The following is a 20004-nucleotide window of genomic DNA, read 5'->3' on the forward strand; positions in this document are numbered from 1 at the left end:
GTAGTTAATAGTAGCTTCATAAACTGAGGAGACTTAAAGTGCAAATGCACACATGTCCTTGCCAGCTGTTTCTACCCACCAGCCTATTTTTAGGGGGCTATAGAAACTGATCATCCTATATATTTCGCCTGTCTTCTTCATATGGGAGATTGAATACTGCCACAACAGTAGAGATTAATTAGCGACGCTCCCTATTCATTAAGCAGCACTAATCTAATAAGTCCAAATCAATGTTCCACTAATTTACATGGTGAACTAGCACAGCTGCGAGCTTAGGATGGCACTGGCGCCTGACTAATGAGCCACAATTATTTCAAATGTCCCCACCCGTGTCCCTGAGTTTGCAGACAGTCTATTTAAAGGATGTGGTACCACCAGCCAAAAGCATATTATACATACACTACAGTAATTCTAATGTAGACAGTTTTACTGCTTTCCTGAGGTCTTCTGCCCCGTAAGGCAGTAAAATGTTACCATGCCAGTTATTAGATGGCATAATAGGCAATGATTGACATTTTTTTATCTTTATTGCTGTCATTGCTTAGATAAACCCTAGTGTATATTTAGGCTTGTATTTAATAAAGACAACCAATGACACACAAAATAACACAGCATATATCATATTTTATGACCATTTCTACTATGTCTCTGTAATATTAACCCCTTCTCGCCTTACAAACCCCAGAACTTTTTAACTTTTTCATTCACAGAGCCATAGTAGAGCTTAATGCGGGACACATTTTTCTTCATTGCACTGGGAAACTGGAAAAAAAAATCATAATTGGGTAGAATTGGAGAAAAAGTGTATTTGTACGACTTTATTAAGGGCTTCTTTTTTACAGCGTTCACTCTGCAGGCAAAATGACGTGCATTGTATGTTTTGGTATGATTCTGGGGATACAAAATTTATAGCTTTATTTACATTTTAACCCCTTAATGAAGATCTAAAACTTTTTATATTTCCATGTACAGTGATACTTATGACATCTTTGTGGGACCAGGTGTACTTTGTAGTTGTACCATTTTGGGGAATATCTAATGTTTTGATTATTTTTTATCAAAATTTTTAGCAGAGCAGTGAAAAATGGCAGTTCAGCACTTTTGATTTATTTATTTTTCCCCGCTATGGCGTTCACCGTATAGGTTTGTAGACTGGGCATTTTTGGACACAGGGATACCTAATGTGTATGTATTTCACAGTATTTAAGTACTGTTCTATGTGTTTTAGGGAAAGGGGGATGATTTGAATTTTTGACATTTTTTTTTTACATTTTTTTTCTTGCATTTATTATACCCCTAGGGGTCTTGAACCCTTGGAGATCTGATCACTAATGCATTGAAAAATATCTACATTTGTTTAACAGGCTGCATAAAGCCTAACACCAGCCCTGAATCTTGCTCAGGGTGCAGGCAAACCCCGGTAAAATGGTGGCACCATTAATTAACATTAATTTATTTTTAACATTTTTAAATGTGATTCACAGATTTCTGCATGTAACTGATTTTTAAGCAGATAGGGTTTTTGTTTATCTGGTCCCCAAGGATGGAAACCCAAACACTAGTGTGAACCTGTCTTATGCATCATAAAATATAGATTACACTTTCAGAAAATTTGAACTTGCTTGGTTGCCTATGGCTTTCAGCATAGTAAGCAAAGAAGTTGCAAAGAGAAGCATTAACAATTGTAGGCTCTAGCAATATTAAAATGAAAAATTTTACCCACACCCATGACAGCACCCCTGCAAGGATACTACCCATCCTGATGCAGGGATCCTGTTCATTCAGGGAAATAATGTCTGTTCTAGGCCTAACGACTTCAGCAATTTCAGTGGTCAAGTGGGCCCAGCTCCACTCAAGACCACTCTGGCTTGAGATCCTGAAACAGTGAGATGGATCCCCTCTGTCCATTATCTTTTTTTGAGAGCTGTCTGTTTCCAACTGATTGACCTTTTTAATGCTCAAAATATGCTCCCAAATCCTGATTTTTAGTTGTCGTTGAGTTTTGCTAACATAGTACAGTACATGTTACATGTCCACTAAAGGATGTATATTACACCCTCTATGGCATGTGTAAAGTGATCATAAATCCTGTGTCGATTTCCATTTGCATCCAAAAAGCTTTTACGTTTGTGCAAAATTTGACATGCAATGCATATACAACAAGGAAAGAAGCCAGGGAATTTTTTGTGACAGATTTAGTGAGATTGTCACATCTGAAATGGCTATGGTCCAAACAACTGGCAATAGTATTGGTCTTTTTGTAACCAACTGAGTAGTGTGCAAACCCAATATACTTAGACATACAGAGAGACGCCAGAGGGAACCCAAGAGAAGACGCTGTAAAGAACTGAAGTCCTCTGGCAGTGGATTATTGTGAATCTTCAGGATATGCTAGCGTCTAGAGTCAAGGATTAGAGGCTCTACACCAGGGGTGGGAAATTAATTTTCCCATGGGGCCGTATAAGAAATTGAAACTATGCTAGAGGGCCGCGCCACAGCAAATTTAGCTCCACCCACTTCTATGTTGACTCCGCCCATTCCCAATCATCTTTCCATGCCCCCCCCACACAGTATAATCCTCCTACAGTCACCCATACATTATATGCCCCCACATTATAATGTCTGCTCCAACTGCCCCACAGTATTAAGTCTCTCCCCTGGTGCCTCAGTATAAACTGGGGGAAACTAGAGGGGACATGAAACTGGAGCAGCTGGAGGGGGACATTAAACAGTGGGGTAGTTGGAGGGGGGCAATAAATTGACAGCTGGAGCGGTACATGAAACTGAGGGCAACTAGAGGGGGATATTAAAATCGGGAAGCTGGAAGCAGACATTAAAGAGGACCTTTCACCACTTTTGGGCACATGCAGTGTTATATACTGCTGGAAAGCTGACAGTGCGCTGAATTCAGCGCACTGTCAGCTTTCCCGATCTGTGCCCGGTGTAAAGAGCTTACGGTGCCGGTACTGTAGTGCTCTATGGTCAGAAGGGCGTTTCTGACCATTAGCCAGAGACGTCCTTCTGCCTTGCGGCGCCTATCGCGCTGTGCTGTGGAGCGGGGAGGAACGCCCCCTCCCTTTGCTCACACAGCTCGTCCATAGACGAGCATTATCAGGAGAGGGAGGGGTTTTGGGATAAATATAACAGTCCGTGGAGTCTCATCTTCCTCTTATTTGGTGACAGCTGGATAGACAGGCACACATATAGCAGACACATAGGCAGGCACACATATAGCAGACACATAGACAGGCACACATATAGACAGGCACACATATAGACAGGCACACATATAGCAGACATATAGACAGGCACACATATAGACAGGCACACATATAGACCGACACATAGACAGGCACACATATAGACAGGCACACATATAGCAGACATATAGACAGGCACACATATAGACAGGCACACATATAGACAGACACATAGACAGGCACACATATAGACAGGCACACATATAGCAGACACATAGACAGGCACACATATAGACAGGCACACATATAGCAGACACATAGACAGGCACACATATAGACAGGCACACATATGGACAGGCACACATAAGGACAGACACATAGACAGGCACACATATGGACAGGCACACATATAGACAGACACATAGACAGACACACATATAGACAGGCACACATATAGACAGGCACACATATAGACAGACACACATATAGACAAGCACACATATAGCAGACACATAGACAGGCACACATATAGACAGGCACACACTCTCTCTCTCTCCCCCCTGCAGCTCACCTTACATCTCTCAGTACTTTATGACACGCTCCACATCTCCATCTTCGTCCGGCACTAAGACACGCCCCCTAGACACGCCTCCCTAGTCAAAGGTGTGCGGGCTGGACTGAATAAGTCAGAGGGCCGGATATGGCCCGGGGGCCGGACTTTGCCCAGGTCTGCTCTACACTATACTCTACACCAGGGGTGGGCAATTAATTTTCCCATGGGGCCATATAAGAAATTGAAACTATGCTAGAGGGCCGCGCCACGGCAAATTTAGCTCCACCCACTTCTATGTTGACTCCGCCCATTCCCAATCATCTTTCCATGTCCCCCCACACAGTATAATCCTCCTACAGTCACCCGTACATTATATGTCCCCACATTATAATGTCCCCTCCAACTGCCCCACAGTAATAAGTCCCTCACCTGGTGCCTCAGTATAAACTGGGGGAAACTAGAGGGGGCATGAAACTGGAGCAGCTGGAGGGGGACATTAAACAGTGGGGTAGTTGGAGGGGGGCAATAAATTGACAGCTGGAGCGGGTACATGAAACTGGGGGCAACTAGAGGGGGATATTAAAATCGGGAAGCTGGAAGCAGACATTAAACCATAGGGGTAGCTGGAGGGTGACATTAAACTGGGGGCAACTAGAGGCAGACAGGTCCCCCTCCACCTACCTCCACGGTTTAATGTCCCCCAGTCTAAGTGCCCTCTTCATCTACCCCCAGTTTCATGTCCCCCCCCTCCATTTCTCCCTCAGTTTCATATCCCCCTTTATTTTCCCCATTTCATGTCCCCCCCCCTCCATCTCTTCCCCAGTTTCATGTCCCCCCCTCCATCTGCCATCTCTGCCCTAGTATAACATTCCCCTTCCATCTCTGCCCCTAGGTTGCTAAGACACACACACAGATAGACAGACACATATAGACACACACACACATATATAGACAAACAGACAGACACACATATAGACAGGCACACATATAGACAGACACATAGACAGACACACATATAGACAGGCACACATATAGACAGGCACACATATAGACAGGCACACATATAGACAGACACACATATAGACAGACACACATATAGACAGACAGACATATAGACAGGCACACATATAGACAGGCACACATATAGACAGACACATAGACAGGCACACATATAGACAGGCACACATATAGACAGACACACATATAGACAGGCACACATATAGACAGACACACATATAGACAGGCACACATATAGACAGGCACACATATAGACAGACACACATATAGACACATATAGACAGACACACATATACAGTAGACAGACACACATATAGACAGGCACACATATAGACAGACACACATATAGACACATATAGACAGACACACATATACAGTAGACAGACACACATATAGACAGGCACACATATAGACACACACACATAGACAGGCACACATATAGACAGGCACACATATAGACAGGCACACATATAGACAGGCACACATATAGACACATATAGACAGACACACATATACAGTAGACAGACACACATATAGACAGGCACACATATAGACAGGCACACATATAGACAGGCACACATATAGACACATATAGACAGACACACATATACAGTAGACAGACACACATATAGACAGGCACACATATAGACAGGCACACATATAGACAGGCACACATATAGACACATATAGACAGACACACATATACAGTAGACAGACACACATATAGACAGGCACACATATAGACAGGCACACATATAGACAGACACACATATAGACACATATAGACAGACACACATATACAGTAGACAGACACACATATAGACAGGCACACATATAGACAGGCACACATATAGACAGGCACACACATAGACAGGCACACACATAGACAGGCACACACATAGACAGACACATATAGACAGACACACATATACAGTAGACAGACACACATATAGACAGGCACACATATAGACAGGCACACACATAGACAGACACACACATAGACAGGCACACATATAGACAGGCACACATATAGACACATATAGACAGACACACATATACAGTAGACAGACACACATATAGACAGGCACACATATAGACACATATAGACAGACACACATATACAGTAGACAGACACACATATAGACAGACACACATATAGACAGGCACACACTCTCTCTCTCTCTCTCCCCCTGCAGCTCACCTTACATCTCTCAGTACTTTATGACACGCTCCACATCTCCATCTTCGGCCGGCACTAAGACACGCCCCCTAGACACGCCTCCCTAGTCAAAGCTGTGCGGGCCGGACTGAATAAGTCAGAGGGCCGGATATGGCCCGGGGGCCGGACTTTGCCCAGGTCTGCTCTACACTGTAGGTAAGTATGGGTACCAATTATCAATGTGGGGGCTCTGGAATAAATTTTAGCACTGTGGGCATCTAAAACCTAAAGTGCAAATTTTCAAGCAGACTTTCCCAGCAGGGTTAATGTCCGACACAGAGAGCGGAGCCTCAGTCAGGATGTGTTTCAGGATTTGGGGTTTCCCCTTCCTAGATTTATTTGCCACAAGGAAAAACATCGAACTGGAGAATTTTCATTCCGCAAACCCTCTGGACCCTCTCCTAGCAGTAGACGCACTGAATCAACCTTGGTATCAGGGCCTGGGGTTTGCGTTTCTTCCTCTTTTCCTTCTTGTCCTAGGATAGGACATTAGAGATGAGCATAGATAAACAAGCATGGTATCAGGGAAATAGAAAATACATCATGTAATTGTGCAATTCCCTTTAGAAAGGTCAAACAATAATTGTATTCTAAAGTTCATATTAGAACAAATAAACAGAAAAACAAACCAGGGAATAGTAAGAAATATATATAATAACGTATAAATTTTATTATGAATACACAAAAACATTTAAAATTGGTGACTAATATCACAAAACCATCAGACAGGGGTAGGCACGTTACAAAGTAAATAAGTATCCATGGGTAAGTATGAGAAGCAGGGTAAGAAGCAAGTACGTTGCTACAATGCAAAGAATTTAAATGCAAACAGTCTTAATGCATATATATATATATATATATATATATATGTAAAGTATACCTCCTACTGAACACACAATACAATGGCTCAATGGTAAAGCTCAAAGAGGATTCAATATGGTAATAGGGCCCAAGCAAACGTATGCAAACAAAGTCAGCATGAGACCATGTGGCACTGCCATTGAGAAAAATGGCGCCAGAGTGTGCGCAGTAGCTCCGGAGGGAGCGCTACTGCCCTCGCGCCGGATTTCAACCAATCGGATTTGAAGAGGATGAAGATGAAGCCGAGGAAGAGCCAGGACCGGCTCGTTGCCAAAAGAAGAAAAAAGAAGAGGTAGGTGTGCCAGAAGATGACGTCGGATCGTGCATCACCGCCCAGGGTGCACGTTCAGGTTTGATTTACCTATATGTTTTTATAGTTTTTTTAAAACGGGACGGGGGTTTAAAATAAGATTAGCGGTGCCTGAATAGCCTTTTTAAAGGCTATTCATGCATATGTGGGGCTCATACAGCAAAATTTTGCTGATAGAGCCCCTTTCAGAGAGAAAATAATCCGCAGTGTCTGAATATAGAGCGCCACGCTGTGCAACAGGTACGCAATGTCCACGATATAAGGCAATTGTGAGTACAAAATACAATAACAGTATGCAGAAACTATGATAAATACAAAGCATGCATCCAGAACAAGGTTTTGTAGATACAAACCACTGGGAGTACAACTGGAAAAAGTTTCAGCGATGCCTGGGGTAAAACAACCCCATGCATATTGCCACCGCAACTGGCAGTTTCCTCAGGGGAAGGGTGTCATCAGGGCTATGGGAGGTAAGACGCTATTGCTTACTAGTATCTCCCTCAGCCAGCACTCCACCTCTGTCAGTGCCACAAGTGTCAGGAGGAGTAAAAGCAGCAGCAGCCAGCAGAAATTTTTCAGCTTGTAGCACCAACCAGAGCTACAACAGGCAACTGACGCCCACCGGCTGCACCAGCATGTACAGTCATAACTAGAGTGCAGCTATGGTGCAGCAAATAACTCTGGAAGAAGCTGGCCCAGTTTGCCATGAGAGTCTTGTCTGGTCGCAAGTGTTATGGCCGAGAGAGTGTTCAGTGCTGCCTGTGATGTTGAAACACCTAAAAGGATGAAAATGTCCACAGGTATTGTGGAAAAAATTACTTTTATCAGAATGAATCAGGCATGGATCTGTGAGGATTATCAAACACCTCTAGCTGATGCCTCCGAATAGTGTTGTCACCATCTCCCTTCATCATCATTTTCCATTTACTGTACTGCTGCTGATGGTGACTTCTAAATAGTTACTGCCACTTCCTCCACTCAAGCAGACAATGTTCTGCGGCCTGGACCTTTATACTATGCCCTGATGTACTGCCATACGTGTTGCCACAGCAGTTTACACCCCTGTTCCCACTCAGCCAGACATGTCCGGCGGGCTGCTCCATCATAAAATTCACTTCTGCACTGCCAAACGTTTTCATAGCTGCCTAGTGCCTACCACCACTGCCACCACTCAGGAAGACATGTCCTGTGTCCTGGTCCATCATATTATGCCCTGCAGCACTGCCACAAATGTTGCCACAGCTACAACGATGGCCACCAATCAGTCAGAGGTGTCCTTGGTCCATCATATTATGTCCTGTTGAACTGCCACGCCAACATAATGACTCTGAGTCTGAACCAAAACTTGGAGATGAACCTTATAAACTTTATTTGCAAAACAAATCTCTGAAGGTTTGCCCACCACTACTGATTAATTGATAAACAATAATTATCCCCTATCAATAGGGGAAAACCAGAACAAGGGTCCCAGGTCCCCTCATGCATGTAAGGCTTAACTCTATTCAACTGTATGGGAATGGCATAGAAGCTCCGTACTCACAAGCTAACAAAAAAGGATCGTAAAATGTGAACAATACATAGGTTTCCAGATGAAGACATGTATCTTTTAATTCCTTCATGTGCAGTTTATCGTGCTTACTTTGTGATTGTGAATGTAAAAATTGTTATATTTTTTCAATAATTCTTAAAAGGCTAAAAACCCACGTATGGATTTACAAGGCTACAGGTGCTATAACTGAGGACAAAGCATCAACATTCTCCAACAAACAATAACTTGCTGAAGTTATTAATGCATAATTAAAATGTTTATTTGCATAAATATTTAATATTGTTTTTGCCCATTGAGCACATTACATGTGCATTGTAAATGGAAAAAATGACTTAAATTGTCAGCTTAATGTAACATCCACCTGAAAAGATCAGTCAGTACTAAATTTCTTTCAGTCAGCTTTTATTACAACATTACATTGTAAATTATTGTTTTATTTTTCTAGTTAATAACCCTAAGGACGAATCCTGATGCAGCGACCCAGAACAGAAGATTTCAGTTTACACATAATCAAAAAAAAGAAGATTCCAAGACATCGACATCAGTCACCAGTGTAAATCAAGCAAGCACATCCCGACTAGAAGGGCTGCAGTCAGAAAATCATCGATTACGGATGAAAATCACAGAGGTACTCAGGGTTTCTGTATCAAAGAACCTGTTAGATTTCATAAGCATAATCTACCATACAAGAGGTATGAAGGCAACGCTATAGGGATATAAACCAGGATGTAGGTAAAGGTTCATGGGCAAAAATCTGGCTTTGTCCTCACATCCTTGTCAAATTATCCTCAAGCTGGGTTGCCATAGCCTGTATGTAACTTTCAACTGGAATGCTGGCAGGTCCCATTTAAGAAGCACTATTACCATAATAGTTTCTCCCCATAGGAACGTACTTAGGCAGTAGTGTCTCTTCCAGGCAATAGCCCCCCATAAGTAATACTATTAAGTATGTAGTAGGAAGACTGTTACCTATAGGGGAACTATTATGGAAGAAAATTAAGTGGAATTGAGCCAGATTTTCCCCGCAGGGGCCCCTAGAGCAGGAAAAAGAAAAAAAAACACAGTCCCAGCACTTTAGTCATTAAATTTTAGCCTTCTATCACTACAATATCCTACCAACAGTATTCGAGCCAAAAAAAAGAGCTTGAAGTAAGTATCGGAATAATACATTGACGAAGACAATTAAGATTCTTAATATCCCCCAATAAACCACAAGTAATAGTGTCCAATTCTATCCCCCAATCTTTGAGATCTATAATAAACATGACCTCATTTCTGAGAATTTACTAAATTTGAATACCACAAATTTCCTTGGTCTTCCTTAACACCATAGCCAGGGGTTCCACAAATAACGGCAAACAGTAATCACAATGTGCAGCCCTGTATATTTCCCACTGGACCCTTGCCCAGTGTCGGACTTGGGTGTCTAGGGCCCACCAGTGGAATTTTTTCTAGGGGTCCACCATCAGGATCCCTGCAGACCAGCAATACCGAGACAGGGTGGCTAAAGGTAATAACATGTCGGGAGCCACGCTGTTCACCCTTCATACAATGTGCACCACTTCACTACCTAAACCCACTGCTACACCCTTTGTGGAAAATGAACAGCGCGGCTCCTAGGAATGTTACCATTACCTGCAGCCACACTGTCCTGGAAGAGCTGATCTACAGAGGTCCTGGCTGTTGTATCACTGCAGATGTAATATTGATGGCCTATCCTAACGACAGACCATCAATATTCGAAAGACGGATAAATCCTTTAAAGATTTGTCCAACAACCCATGTGCCAGGCGGGAGATGTAAAAAAAAAAAAAAAAAGAAGAAGCACACTCATCTGTCCTTGGCGCTACATTGTCTGCCGCCAGTGTCCACTCAGTCTTGTGCTGCCTCCTCCTTGCTGGGAGTCTTGCACATCATGTGACTGCTAAGACCAATTAGGTGCAGGATTTCCAGAAATGAGGCATTACCATGAAACTGAACAGACACAGGTGGGGAACAATGGGGTGCCGGGGACAGCTGAGTATGCTTTTTTTTTTTTTTTTTTTTGTTTTTTTGTTTTTACACCTACCTGGCAGCCGCCACAGTGATCGCTCCAGTTTGTGGACAACTTCTTTAAGCTGAAGCCCCACACTGCAGAAACACAGCGTTTTTGGCTACGGCAGAAAAAAAAAAGATGTGTTTTACAAAACAAGCAAAGTGAATGAAATTTAATCAAATTTACCTCATCCACACATTGCAGGAAAAAAAGATGTGGAAGATGCTGTAAACTCTAAAATGCGTGTTCTTCTAAAAACATGGCCGGTTACTTTCAGCTGCACAATCAGGAGAAAGTGCCGGGAAAATGCATCAAAAGCTCAAAGAAATACACTGTGGAAGGGGGCCACACGGTGGCTCAGTGGTTAGCACTGCAGCCTTGCAGCGCTGGAGTCCTGGTGCTCAAATCCCGCCAAAACCCTTAAGTACTATCATGGTGTCTATCATAATGATATGTGTATGGTAGTGATGTATGATAGTACTTAAGGGTTAATCAATTGTACAAAAATACATATTAAATATTACATTTACCAAAATAAGAAGAATATATACTCACATTTGCAGTGGCATAACTAGGAATGGCGGGGCCCTGTGGCAAAATTTTGACATGGCTCTCCGACCGACATCGACGCCGAAGACCTCGACCAACCCCCTACTCCGCATTCCTGCGCAATCTATTATGTCCCTTAGTGGCCCCTGCACGTAGTATTATGTCCCTTAGTCGCCCGTGCACACAGTATTATACCCCATAGTGGCTCCTGCACACAGTATTATGTCCCATAGTGGCCCCTGCACACAGTGTTATGTCCCTTAGTGGCCCCTGCACACAGTATTATGTCCCACTGTGGACATCCATAAACAATTATTATACTCTGGGGTCTTTTCAGACCCCAGAGTATAATAATCGGAGATCCGGGGGAATAAAAACATAAAAAAACCCACTGTTGCTTACCTGTCCCCCGGCTCGACGCTGTCGACCTTCTTCAATGATGTCAGACGTCCCATGACCCGGGACACAGGCCGGGTTCATGTGACGTCAGAGACGTCGGACAACTAGGCCTGAGGCCTGCCCGGATCGTGGAGAGCTAAGTAACACGTTTTTTTTATGTTTTTTACCTCTCCTGGGCCTCCGATCATTATATTCGGGCGTCTGAAAAGACCTCCGAGTATAATAATAGTCTTTGTGAGGCCCGCGGTGTCACTTACCGATCCCGGCCAGCCAGGATCGGTAAGTAAATAGGGCCCGTTACCGGCTGGAGTAACAGCCTATTAAAAAAAAAAAAAAAACCACAGCAATAGCGGCTGTCACCGGGCCCTCTAATGTCCGAGGCCCTGTGGCAGCTGCCTCTGCCGCTATGGCGGTAGTTACGCCCCTGCACATTTGTGAAGCAGAAAGTGAGCATCGCAGCAAACGTCTCTTTGTCCCCACACAGTACGATGTAAGCGATGACTCACTGCTGGAAGGGGGAGGGGGAAGAAGTCCGGGCTGCAGAGAAAGCTCTTCATAGGATGGCAGGGATAGGTGCAGCTGCTGCCCCTGGTGTCCTCAGTCCTACAGATGTATGCTTTCCCTATATTAATAGGGAAAGTATACCACTGGCAGGAGGCCCCTGTGTGTGTCAGGGCCCTGGGAAACTGCCGGCCATCTTTAATCATTACAGTGCTGCCAGAAGCCTGGGGCCCCGAACTGATAGTTAAGGCTTGGTCCGACCCTGCCCTTTCTGATGGGGTTTTATACAGAATCTGTAACCATTTTATAAAATTTTGTTCAAGAACAATCTATGCATCACTTCCCACAACAAAATCCCATTCCACTGCATCAAAAGTTGTGCAGCTCTCTAGAGAGGAGGGGTGGGTTGCTGCCCAGAGATCTACACGCAGGGTCTGCTTCAGTCAAGGAAACGCATCCGTTACCCTTAGATGTTACCTGCAACTAGGACACCAACTGCACTCTGCTTAGTGCTATGGGTTTGCAGAAGGCAGGCATCATATCCCCTGAGCTAGTAGAAGCACGGTGCCTGTCGTCAGGACTGAGAGAACTGCTCACTACTCTTACCATTAAATTCTGCTGTTCAGCTGCTGTATTGCTGTGGTGTAAACATCTCCTTCCCAGTGAAGAGCCCTGTAGTGTTTGTCTTCCTTCCTTAATCAATGAGGGGCTCCAGTTGCTGACCTGCAAGGAAGGGTGGTGTGGCTGGACTTTGGCTTGCTCCATGGCAGCTCACCAGGAAAGTGGCACATCAGCCATCAAGGGCTGCAGCGCTGGTCACCGCCAGGTGAGCACTGTATTGCACTCAGTGTAGGAGATGGACCGTACAGTGAAGGCCTCGGTATCTCCAGGTTAAGTGTTTGCTTTCCTTTGCTAGTGAAGAACTTTGGTAGGGAACGCATAAGAGGGGTGGTGTGGCTGGGTAGCTGCTCTGTAAGTACCAATTAGGCAAGTCAGCCACATAGGACTGGGTTTGGCCAAGAGATTGTTATTGCATTCTTTCACCTGTGCGGGATGCCGGAGGTTTGTGAGTTTGTGTGTTTGGATGTTTGGATGTTTGTTCCTCAATCACACAAAACCTGCTCGACCGATTTGGCTGAAATTTTCCACAAACATAGTCACTACACTCGATTGCGCAATAGGCTACTTTTCGTTACAATAGCGCACATACATTTGTGCCAGGACCCCCACAAAACCCAAACTTACATCACCATCTCTGCAATCTCACACAGTTTGGACCATAGCAAGCCACAAAATTCATATTGCCCTCTACAGCCTAGCCCCTAACCCCACACAATCTCATATACATATACTTTACCACTTTGCCCCTCACCTTAACGATACTCCAGGAGGCTCTCTTTAACGCTCCGGAGCAGCCATGTTTGCCGACCCCCACTGCTTTGACAATCCGCGACATCGCCCACCCATGTCAATACTCCTAGGCAGTCTAATAAATGCAAAAACAAAAACAAAAAAAAAGGGAAAAAAAAAAAAATACAAAATAAAAAGTATTACAATATCAAATCCCCCCCCCTTTCCCTAGAACACATATAAAAGTAGTTAAATACTGTGAAACACATACATGGTAGGTATCCCTGTGTCTGAAATCGCCCACTCTACAAAGTTATACAAATATTTTGCCTGAACGCTTAACACCGTAGCCGCAAACATACTGAAAAGTCCAAAACCGCTGTTTTTTCACTATTTTCATTATCATACAAATATCAATCAAAAGTGATCAAACCAATAGCAATTCCCGAGAATGCAACAACTAAAAACTACACCCGGCCCCGCAAAAAAAGACATCCCCACACAGACAAATAAAAAAAGTGACTGCTGTCTGAATATGGCAACTTTTACAAAGAAAAAAATGTCAACACACTACTGGCAGAAAATAACAAATCATACAATGTCGTATATCGAGGTATATTAACTAGAGATGAGCGAACAGTGTTCTATCGAACACATGTTCGATCGGATATCAGGGTGTTCGCCATGTTCGAATCGAATCGAACACCGCGTGGTAAAGTGCGCCAAAATTCGATTCCCCTCCCACCTTCCCTGGCGCCTTTTTTGCACCAATAACAGCGCAGGGGAGGTGGGACAGGAACTACGACACTGGGGGCATTGAAAAAAATTGGAAAAAGTCATTGGCTGCCGAAATCAGGTGACCTCCATTTTAGACGAATAGTGGATTTCAAATCCGGGTCATATGAGAATGTGAACTTTGTGACTATGAGACAGGGATAGCTGTACAGGCAGGGATAGCTAGGGATAACCTTTATTTAGGGGGGAATGTTATTAAAAATAACTTTTTGGGGCTCTATCGGGTGTGTAATTGTGATTTTTGCCCATAGGGATGCATTGGCCAGCGCTTATTGGCCGAATTCCGTACTCTGGCCAATCAGTGCTGGCCAATGCATTCTATTAGCTTGATGAAGCAGAGTGTGCACAAGGGTTCAAGCGCACCCTCGGCTCTGATGTAGCAGAGCCGAGGCTGCACAAGGGTTCAAGCGCACCCTCGGCTCTGATGTAGGAGAGCCGAGGGTGCACTTGAACCCTTGTGCACCCTCGGCTCTGCTACATCAGAGCCGAGGGTGCGCTTGAACCCTTGTGCACACACTGCTTCATCAAGCTAATAGAATGCATTGGCCAGCGCTGATTGGCCAATGCATTCTATTAGCCCGATGAAGTAGAGCTGAATGTGTGTGCTAAGCACACACATTCAGCTCTACTTCATCGGGCTAATAGAATGCATTGGCCAGCGCTGATTGGCCAGAGTACGGAATTCGGCCAATCAGCGCTGGCTCTGCTGGAGGAGGCGGAGTCTAAGATCGCTCCACACCAGTCTCCATTCAGGTCCGACCTTAGACTCCGCCTCCTCCAGCAGAGCCAGCGCTGATTGGCCGAATTCCGTACTGTGGCCAATCAGCACTGGCTAATGCATTGTATTGGCGTGATGAAGCAGTGCTGAATGTGTGCGCTTAGCACACACATTCAGCTCTACTTCATCGGGCTAATAGAATGCATTGGCCAGCGCTGATTGGCCAGAGTACGGAATTCGGCCAATCAGCGCTGGCGTTCTGGAGGAGGCGGAGTCTAAGATCGCTCCACACCAGTCTCCATTCAGGTCCGACCTTAGACTCCGCCTCCTCCAGCAGAGCCAGCGCTGATTGGCCGAATTCCGTACTCTAGCCAATCAGCACTGGCTAATGCATTGTATTGGCGTGATGAAGCAGTGCTGAATGTGTGTGCTTAGCACACACATTCAGCTCTACTTCATCGGGCTAATAGAATGCATTGGCCAATCAGCGCTGGCCAATGCATTCTATTAGCGTGAACTGAGTTTGCACAGGGGTTCTAGTGCACCCTCGGCTCTGCTACATCAGATTGCTACATCTGATGTAGCAGTGCCGAGTGTGCATCAGATGTGTAGTTGAGCAAAACTGACTCAGCACTGCTAAGTCTCTGCATTTGCATAGGAATGCATTGGCCAGCCTTCGGCCAATCAGCGCTGGCTCTGCCGGAGGAGGCGGAGTCTAAGGTCGGACCTGAATGGAGACTGGTGTGGAGCGATCTTAGACTCCGCCTCCACCAGCAGAGCCAGCGCTGATTGGTCGCGTTCCGTACTCTGGCCAATCAGCACTGGCTAATGCATTGTATTGGCGTGATGAAGCAGTGCTGAATGTGTGTGCTTAGCACACACATTCAGCTCTACTTCATCGGGCTAATAGAATGCATTGGCCAATCAGCGCTGGCCAATGCATTCTATTAGCGTGAACTGAGTTTGCACAGGGGTTCTAGTGCACCCTCGGCTCTGCTACATCAGATTGCTACATCTGATGTAGCAGTGCCGAGTGTGCATCAGATGTGTAGTTGAGCAAAACTGACTCAGCACTGCTAAGTCTCTGCATTCGCATAGGAATGCATTGGCCAGCCTTCGGCCAATCAGCGCTGGCTCTGCCGGAGGAGGCGGAGTCTAAGGTCGGACCTGAATAGAGACTGATGTGGAGCGATCTTAGACTCCGCCTCCTCCAGCAGAGCCAGCGCTGATTGGTCGAGTTCCGTACTCTGGCCAATCAGCACTGGCCAATGCATTTCTATGGGGAAAATTTAGCTTGCGAAAATCGCAAACTGACAGGGATTTCCATGAAATAAAGTGACTTTTATGCCCCCAGACATGCTTCCCCTGCTGTCCCAGTGTCATTCCAGGGTGTTGGTATCATTTCCTGGGTTGTCATAGTGGACTTGGTGACCCTCCAGACACGAATTTGGGTTTCCCCCTTAACGAGTTTATGTTCCCCATAGACTATAATGGGGTTCGAAACCCATTCGAACACTCGAACAGTGAGCGGCTGTTCGAATCGAATTTCGAACCTCGAACATTTTAGTGTTCGCTCATCTCTAATATTAACTTCAAATACCTCTGTCCCAAAGACACTATGTACAGTTTATACCAACACCGTATAGCAGCTCAAATGCAAATTACATTCAACACAAATGTCTCACGTATTCTCTGAATTACAGCAAAAACAAGATACACAGTTACATTTCATATCCCATACCTTATACACAGTACGAAAACCTTACCCGCGCCTGTATATACCCACTTCTACAATCACCGCAGACGAAGTCGCGGGTACCAGCTAGTGTATATATATATATATATATATATATATATATATATAGTTGCGGACCGCTGCCCTAACAGACAACAACAACATTGAATTTTCCAGAACCAGTATTCAGATATTAACCCTGACATCTTTATAGCATCTATGAAATTTGAATATGCAAAAATGTTCCATTTACTGGATGTGATCTGTTGTGACTGAATTCTATTCAAAATATCTGTAACTATTAAATATTGAAAATTAATACATGAAATAATTTCTCATAATATATTTCAGCAACTATATTTTAAGCTCTTATAAGACATTAAAAAGGTATATGGAATTGAAAAGTAATATAAATGATAATTTAATTCTGAATTTAATGATAAGACCATTAGTAAACGTTATTGTAGAGAGGGAGCTGGGAAATGAATGTGGAACAGGCTAAGCAAACCCTCCCATTGAATGCACACTCACATAGTCCGGATTTCAGCTGTCAAGCTTACAACACTGCAGAAGTTCAGTATAAGTAGAAAATATTCTGTATGAAGCATCTCCTGCTGCTTCTGATGGCATGTTAGTTGTGAGGTAATCATGCAGAACTTGGTTTGATAGAAACTACTGATGACACCTCTTACAGTATCTTAAAGAATGCCGTGTCATGCATTATTGAACACAGATACCTGTCAGCAAGGGAAATCAAAGTGCTACAGTATTTTCGCTCTGCGTCATGGCAAAACACTCCAGTACAAAAGCTTAATAAAGATCTTAACAATATATCAGGAGAAAAAAAGTTTGGAGTAAGAATGACTTCCTGTATGAAGACTGTGCAACATTCATAAAGAGGGCAAGATCATCAGGAATGAAAATCAAAATAGTAATTCTTGAAGCTCTTTTATGTTTTGAAAATTCCCTGCAACCATACAATATCCATAAGTAATAAAAGTGCCACATTTACCCCCACAAACACACACATGATAAACACACATGGTACAAAAATAATCTTTCACTAATTTAGTCTACAAACCTACTCTGATTCTAGAGAGGCCTCTACAAGAGTATCAGAAGTGATCTAGTCCTGTGTTGGCAAACCTATGGTACGGGTGCCAGAGGTGGCACTCAGAGCCCTCTTTGTGGGTTAATGTAGTGGGTTTTGGGTTGCAGTTTGGACACTCAGTCTCTAAAAGGATCACCATCACTGACTAGTCTATTAGCTCATCGTAACGATTGGAACTACATTCATGCAGTACCATTACCTCTTGAATTCACAAGCAACCACTTATAGACTCTGATGCCACAAAGGAAATATAGAGTGCACTGCTCAAACAGTGGAAGAATATGCAAATCTGTCTCCCTAGATGTAAACAGGGAGACAGTGCCTCTGTTATGCTGCCCTCTATGGGAAGCACCCTGAACATCATGCCCAACTTTCCCAGAAGTCTTTACTGCATAATGCGGAGTTACAACCAAATCAAGACTTATACAGCCATAGTTGCTCCACTTCAAGGGAACATGGGAAGAATATGCAAATCTGTCTCCCAAGATGTAAACAGGGAGACAGTGTTTCTGTTATGCTGCACTCTATGGGAAGCACCCTGAAGATCATGCCCGACTTTCCCAGAAGTATTTAAGGGTGCTTAAGGGCAGCATAACAGAGGCACTGTCTCCCTGTTTACATCTAGGGAGACAGATTTACATATTCTTCCCATGTTCCCTTGCAGTGGAGTAACTATGGCTGTATAAGTCTCCACACACCTGAAAAGGTGGTCTCTCCCTAAGGATGGACGTTATCCCCATAATCTGCTCAAATAGTGTAATTCTAGTAGTGTTAGTAGAACTTTATTGCAGTGGGAGGCGTAGATCCAGGTGGGTTTGCTGTGTAGCATAACTGCTGCAGATGTAGTCAGCAATACCTGTAAAGACCTAAAGGCCTCTCCCATCTAAGTTGAAAGAACTTGGCAAGTTGTTCCCTGACCACCACCCGATCACCAGCATGTAGGCATCTGGGTCCAGAAGTGTCGATCTGCTTATGCATATCATTTAGAATCCAATGTAACTGCAAAGGTCCACGTGCTGAAGACAACTGTGAATCATGAAGAAAATATAATTCAGTCTTAGGGGCTGAAGAGTATCTCAAAGGGGAACAAGTTCAAAGGTTTGCTTTAGTACCATTTTAACCCTATAACAGTTTTGTTTTTCAGAGTAAAACTATAATGTTAACATTACCACTTTATGTAGAATAAAAAGCTGTATCAAACAGCTCTACCCCTAGGTCTGTCATAAACCACTGCATTACTTATCTTGTATCATATGAATCAGTTATCTATCTGTGGGACCCCAAATCTACAGATAATTTCTGGCAGTAGTTTATTGGTAGTAGCTGGGCTGTTGCCATCCTGACTGACCTCTACCCCGATAAGACATCCACACTAGAGATGAGCGAGTACTGTTCAGATCAGCCGATCCGAACAGCACGCTCCATAGAAATGAATGGCTGCACCTGGTACTTCCGCTTTGACGGCGGCCGGCCGCTTAACCCCCCATGTGCCAGCTATGTCCATCCATTTCTATGCGAGCGTGCTGTTCGGATCGGCTGATCCGAACAGTACTCGCTCATCTCTAATCCACACACAAGCACATAGTCCACATATCACATTTTGGTATTTGTAAGGAATCAGTATGTAGCCTCTGTAATGGATACAAATCTTTTGGAAAGTGCTTTTGAGGAGTATTCACAGATTTTCTAATTATGTCAAACATGATTGACAATAGTTGGTTACAAACAAGGTAAATCCAGGAGGGTACCAATGATTTATTAACACAGTCATCCCTCCTTTTGAGACAAGTGCCACACCATAACCTATAGTATCAAGGTAGGAGAACAAGGACCTGGGAGTACCAGGACTTCCATCAGCATGTCTCAGTACTGAGATCCCAAATACGTCCAAGGGAGAAACACCCTTACTTTTCCCATACTCTGCATTCAACTGTCAAGGAAGATGACTGGAAATCAGAGATTGTCTCAAGAAAGAAGGTATGCTGGGTTATATCAAGTATAGTAAGGAGAAAACAATATGTCTCCTATAGAGATGAGCGAACAGTAAAATATTCAATATTCATTTCGAATAGCCGCTCAATATTCGACTATTTGAACGAATA

The 20004-nt window shown here is 43.9% G+C and overlaps 1 protein-coding gene across 2 annotated transcripts in view; it reads left to right on the forward strand.

The window, feature by feature from the left end:
* GABBR2 (gamma-aminobutyric acid type B receptor subunit 2) overlaps positions 1-20004 on the forward strand; it is a 639056-nt gene that overhangs the window by 584991 nt on the left and 34061 nt on the right. For both annotated transcript variants that reach the window (XM_075270993.1, XM_075270994.1), the window contains exon 16: positions 9155-9337. In XM_075270993.1, the coding sequence (XP_075127094.1) occupies positions 9155-9337 (183 nt within the window). The remainder of the gene's footprint in view (positions 1-9154; positions 9338-20004) is intronic.

The sequence above is a fragment of the Leptodactylus fuscus genome, chromosome 4 (genome assembly GCF_031893055.1).
Source record: "Leptodactylus fuscus isolate aLepFus1 chromosome 4, aLepFus1.hap2, whole genome shotgun sequence".
In the NCBI taxonomy this organism is placed as follows: domain Eukaryota; kingdom Metazoa; phylum Chordata; class Amphibia; order Anura; family Leptodactylidae; genus Leptodactylus; species Leptodactylus fuscus.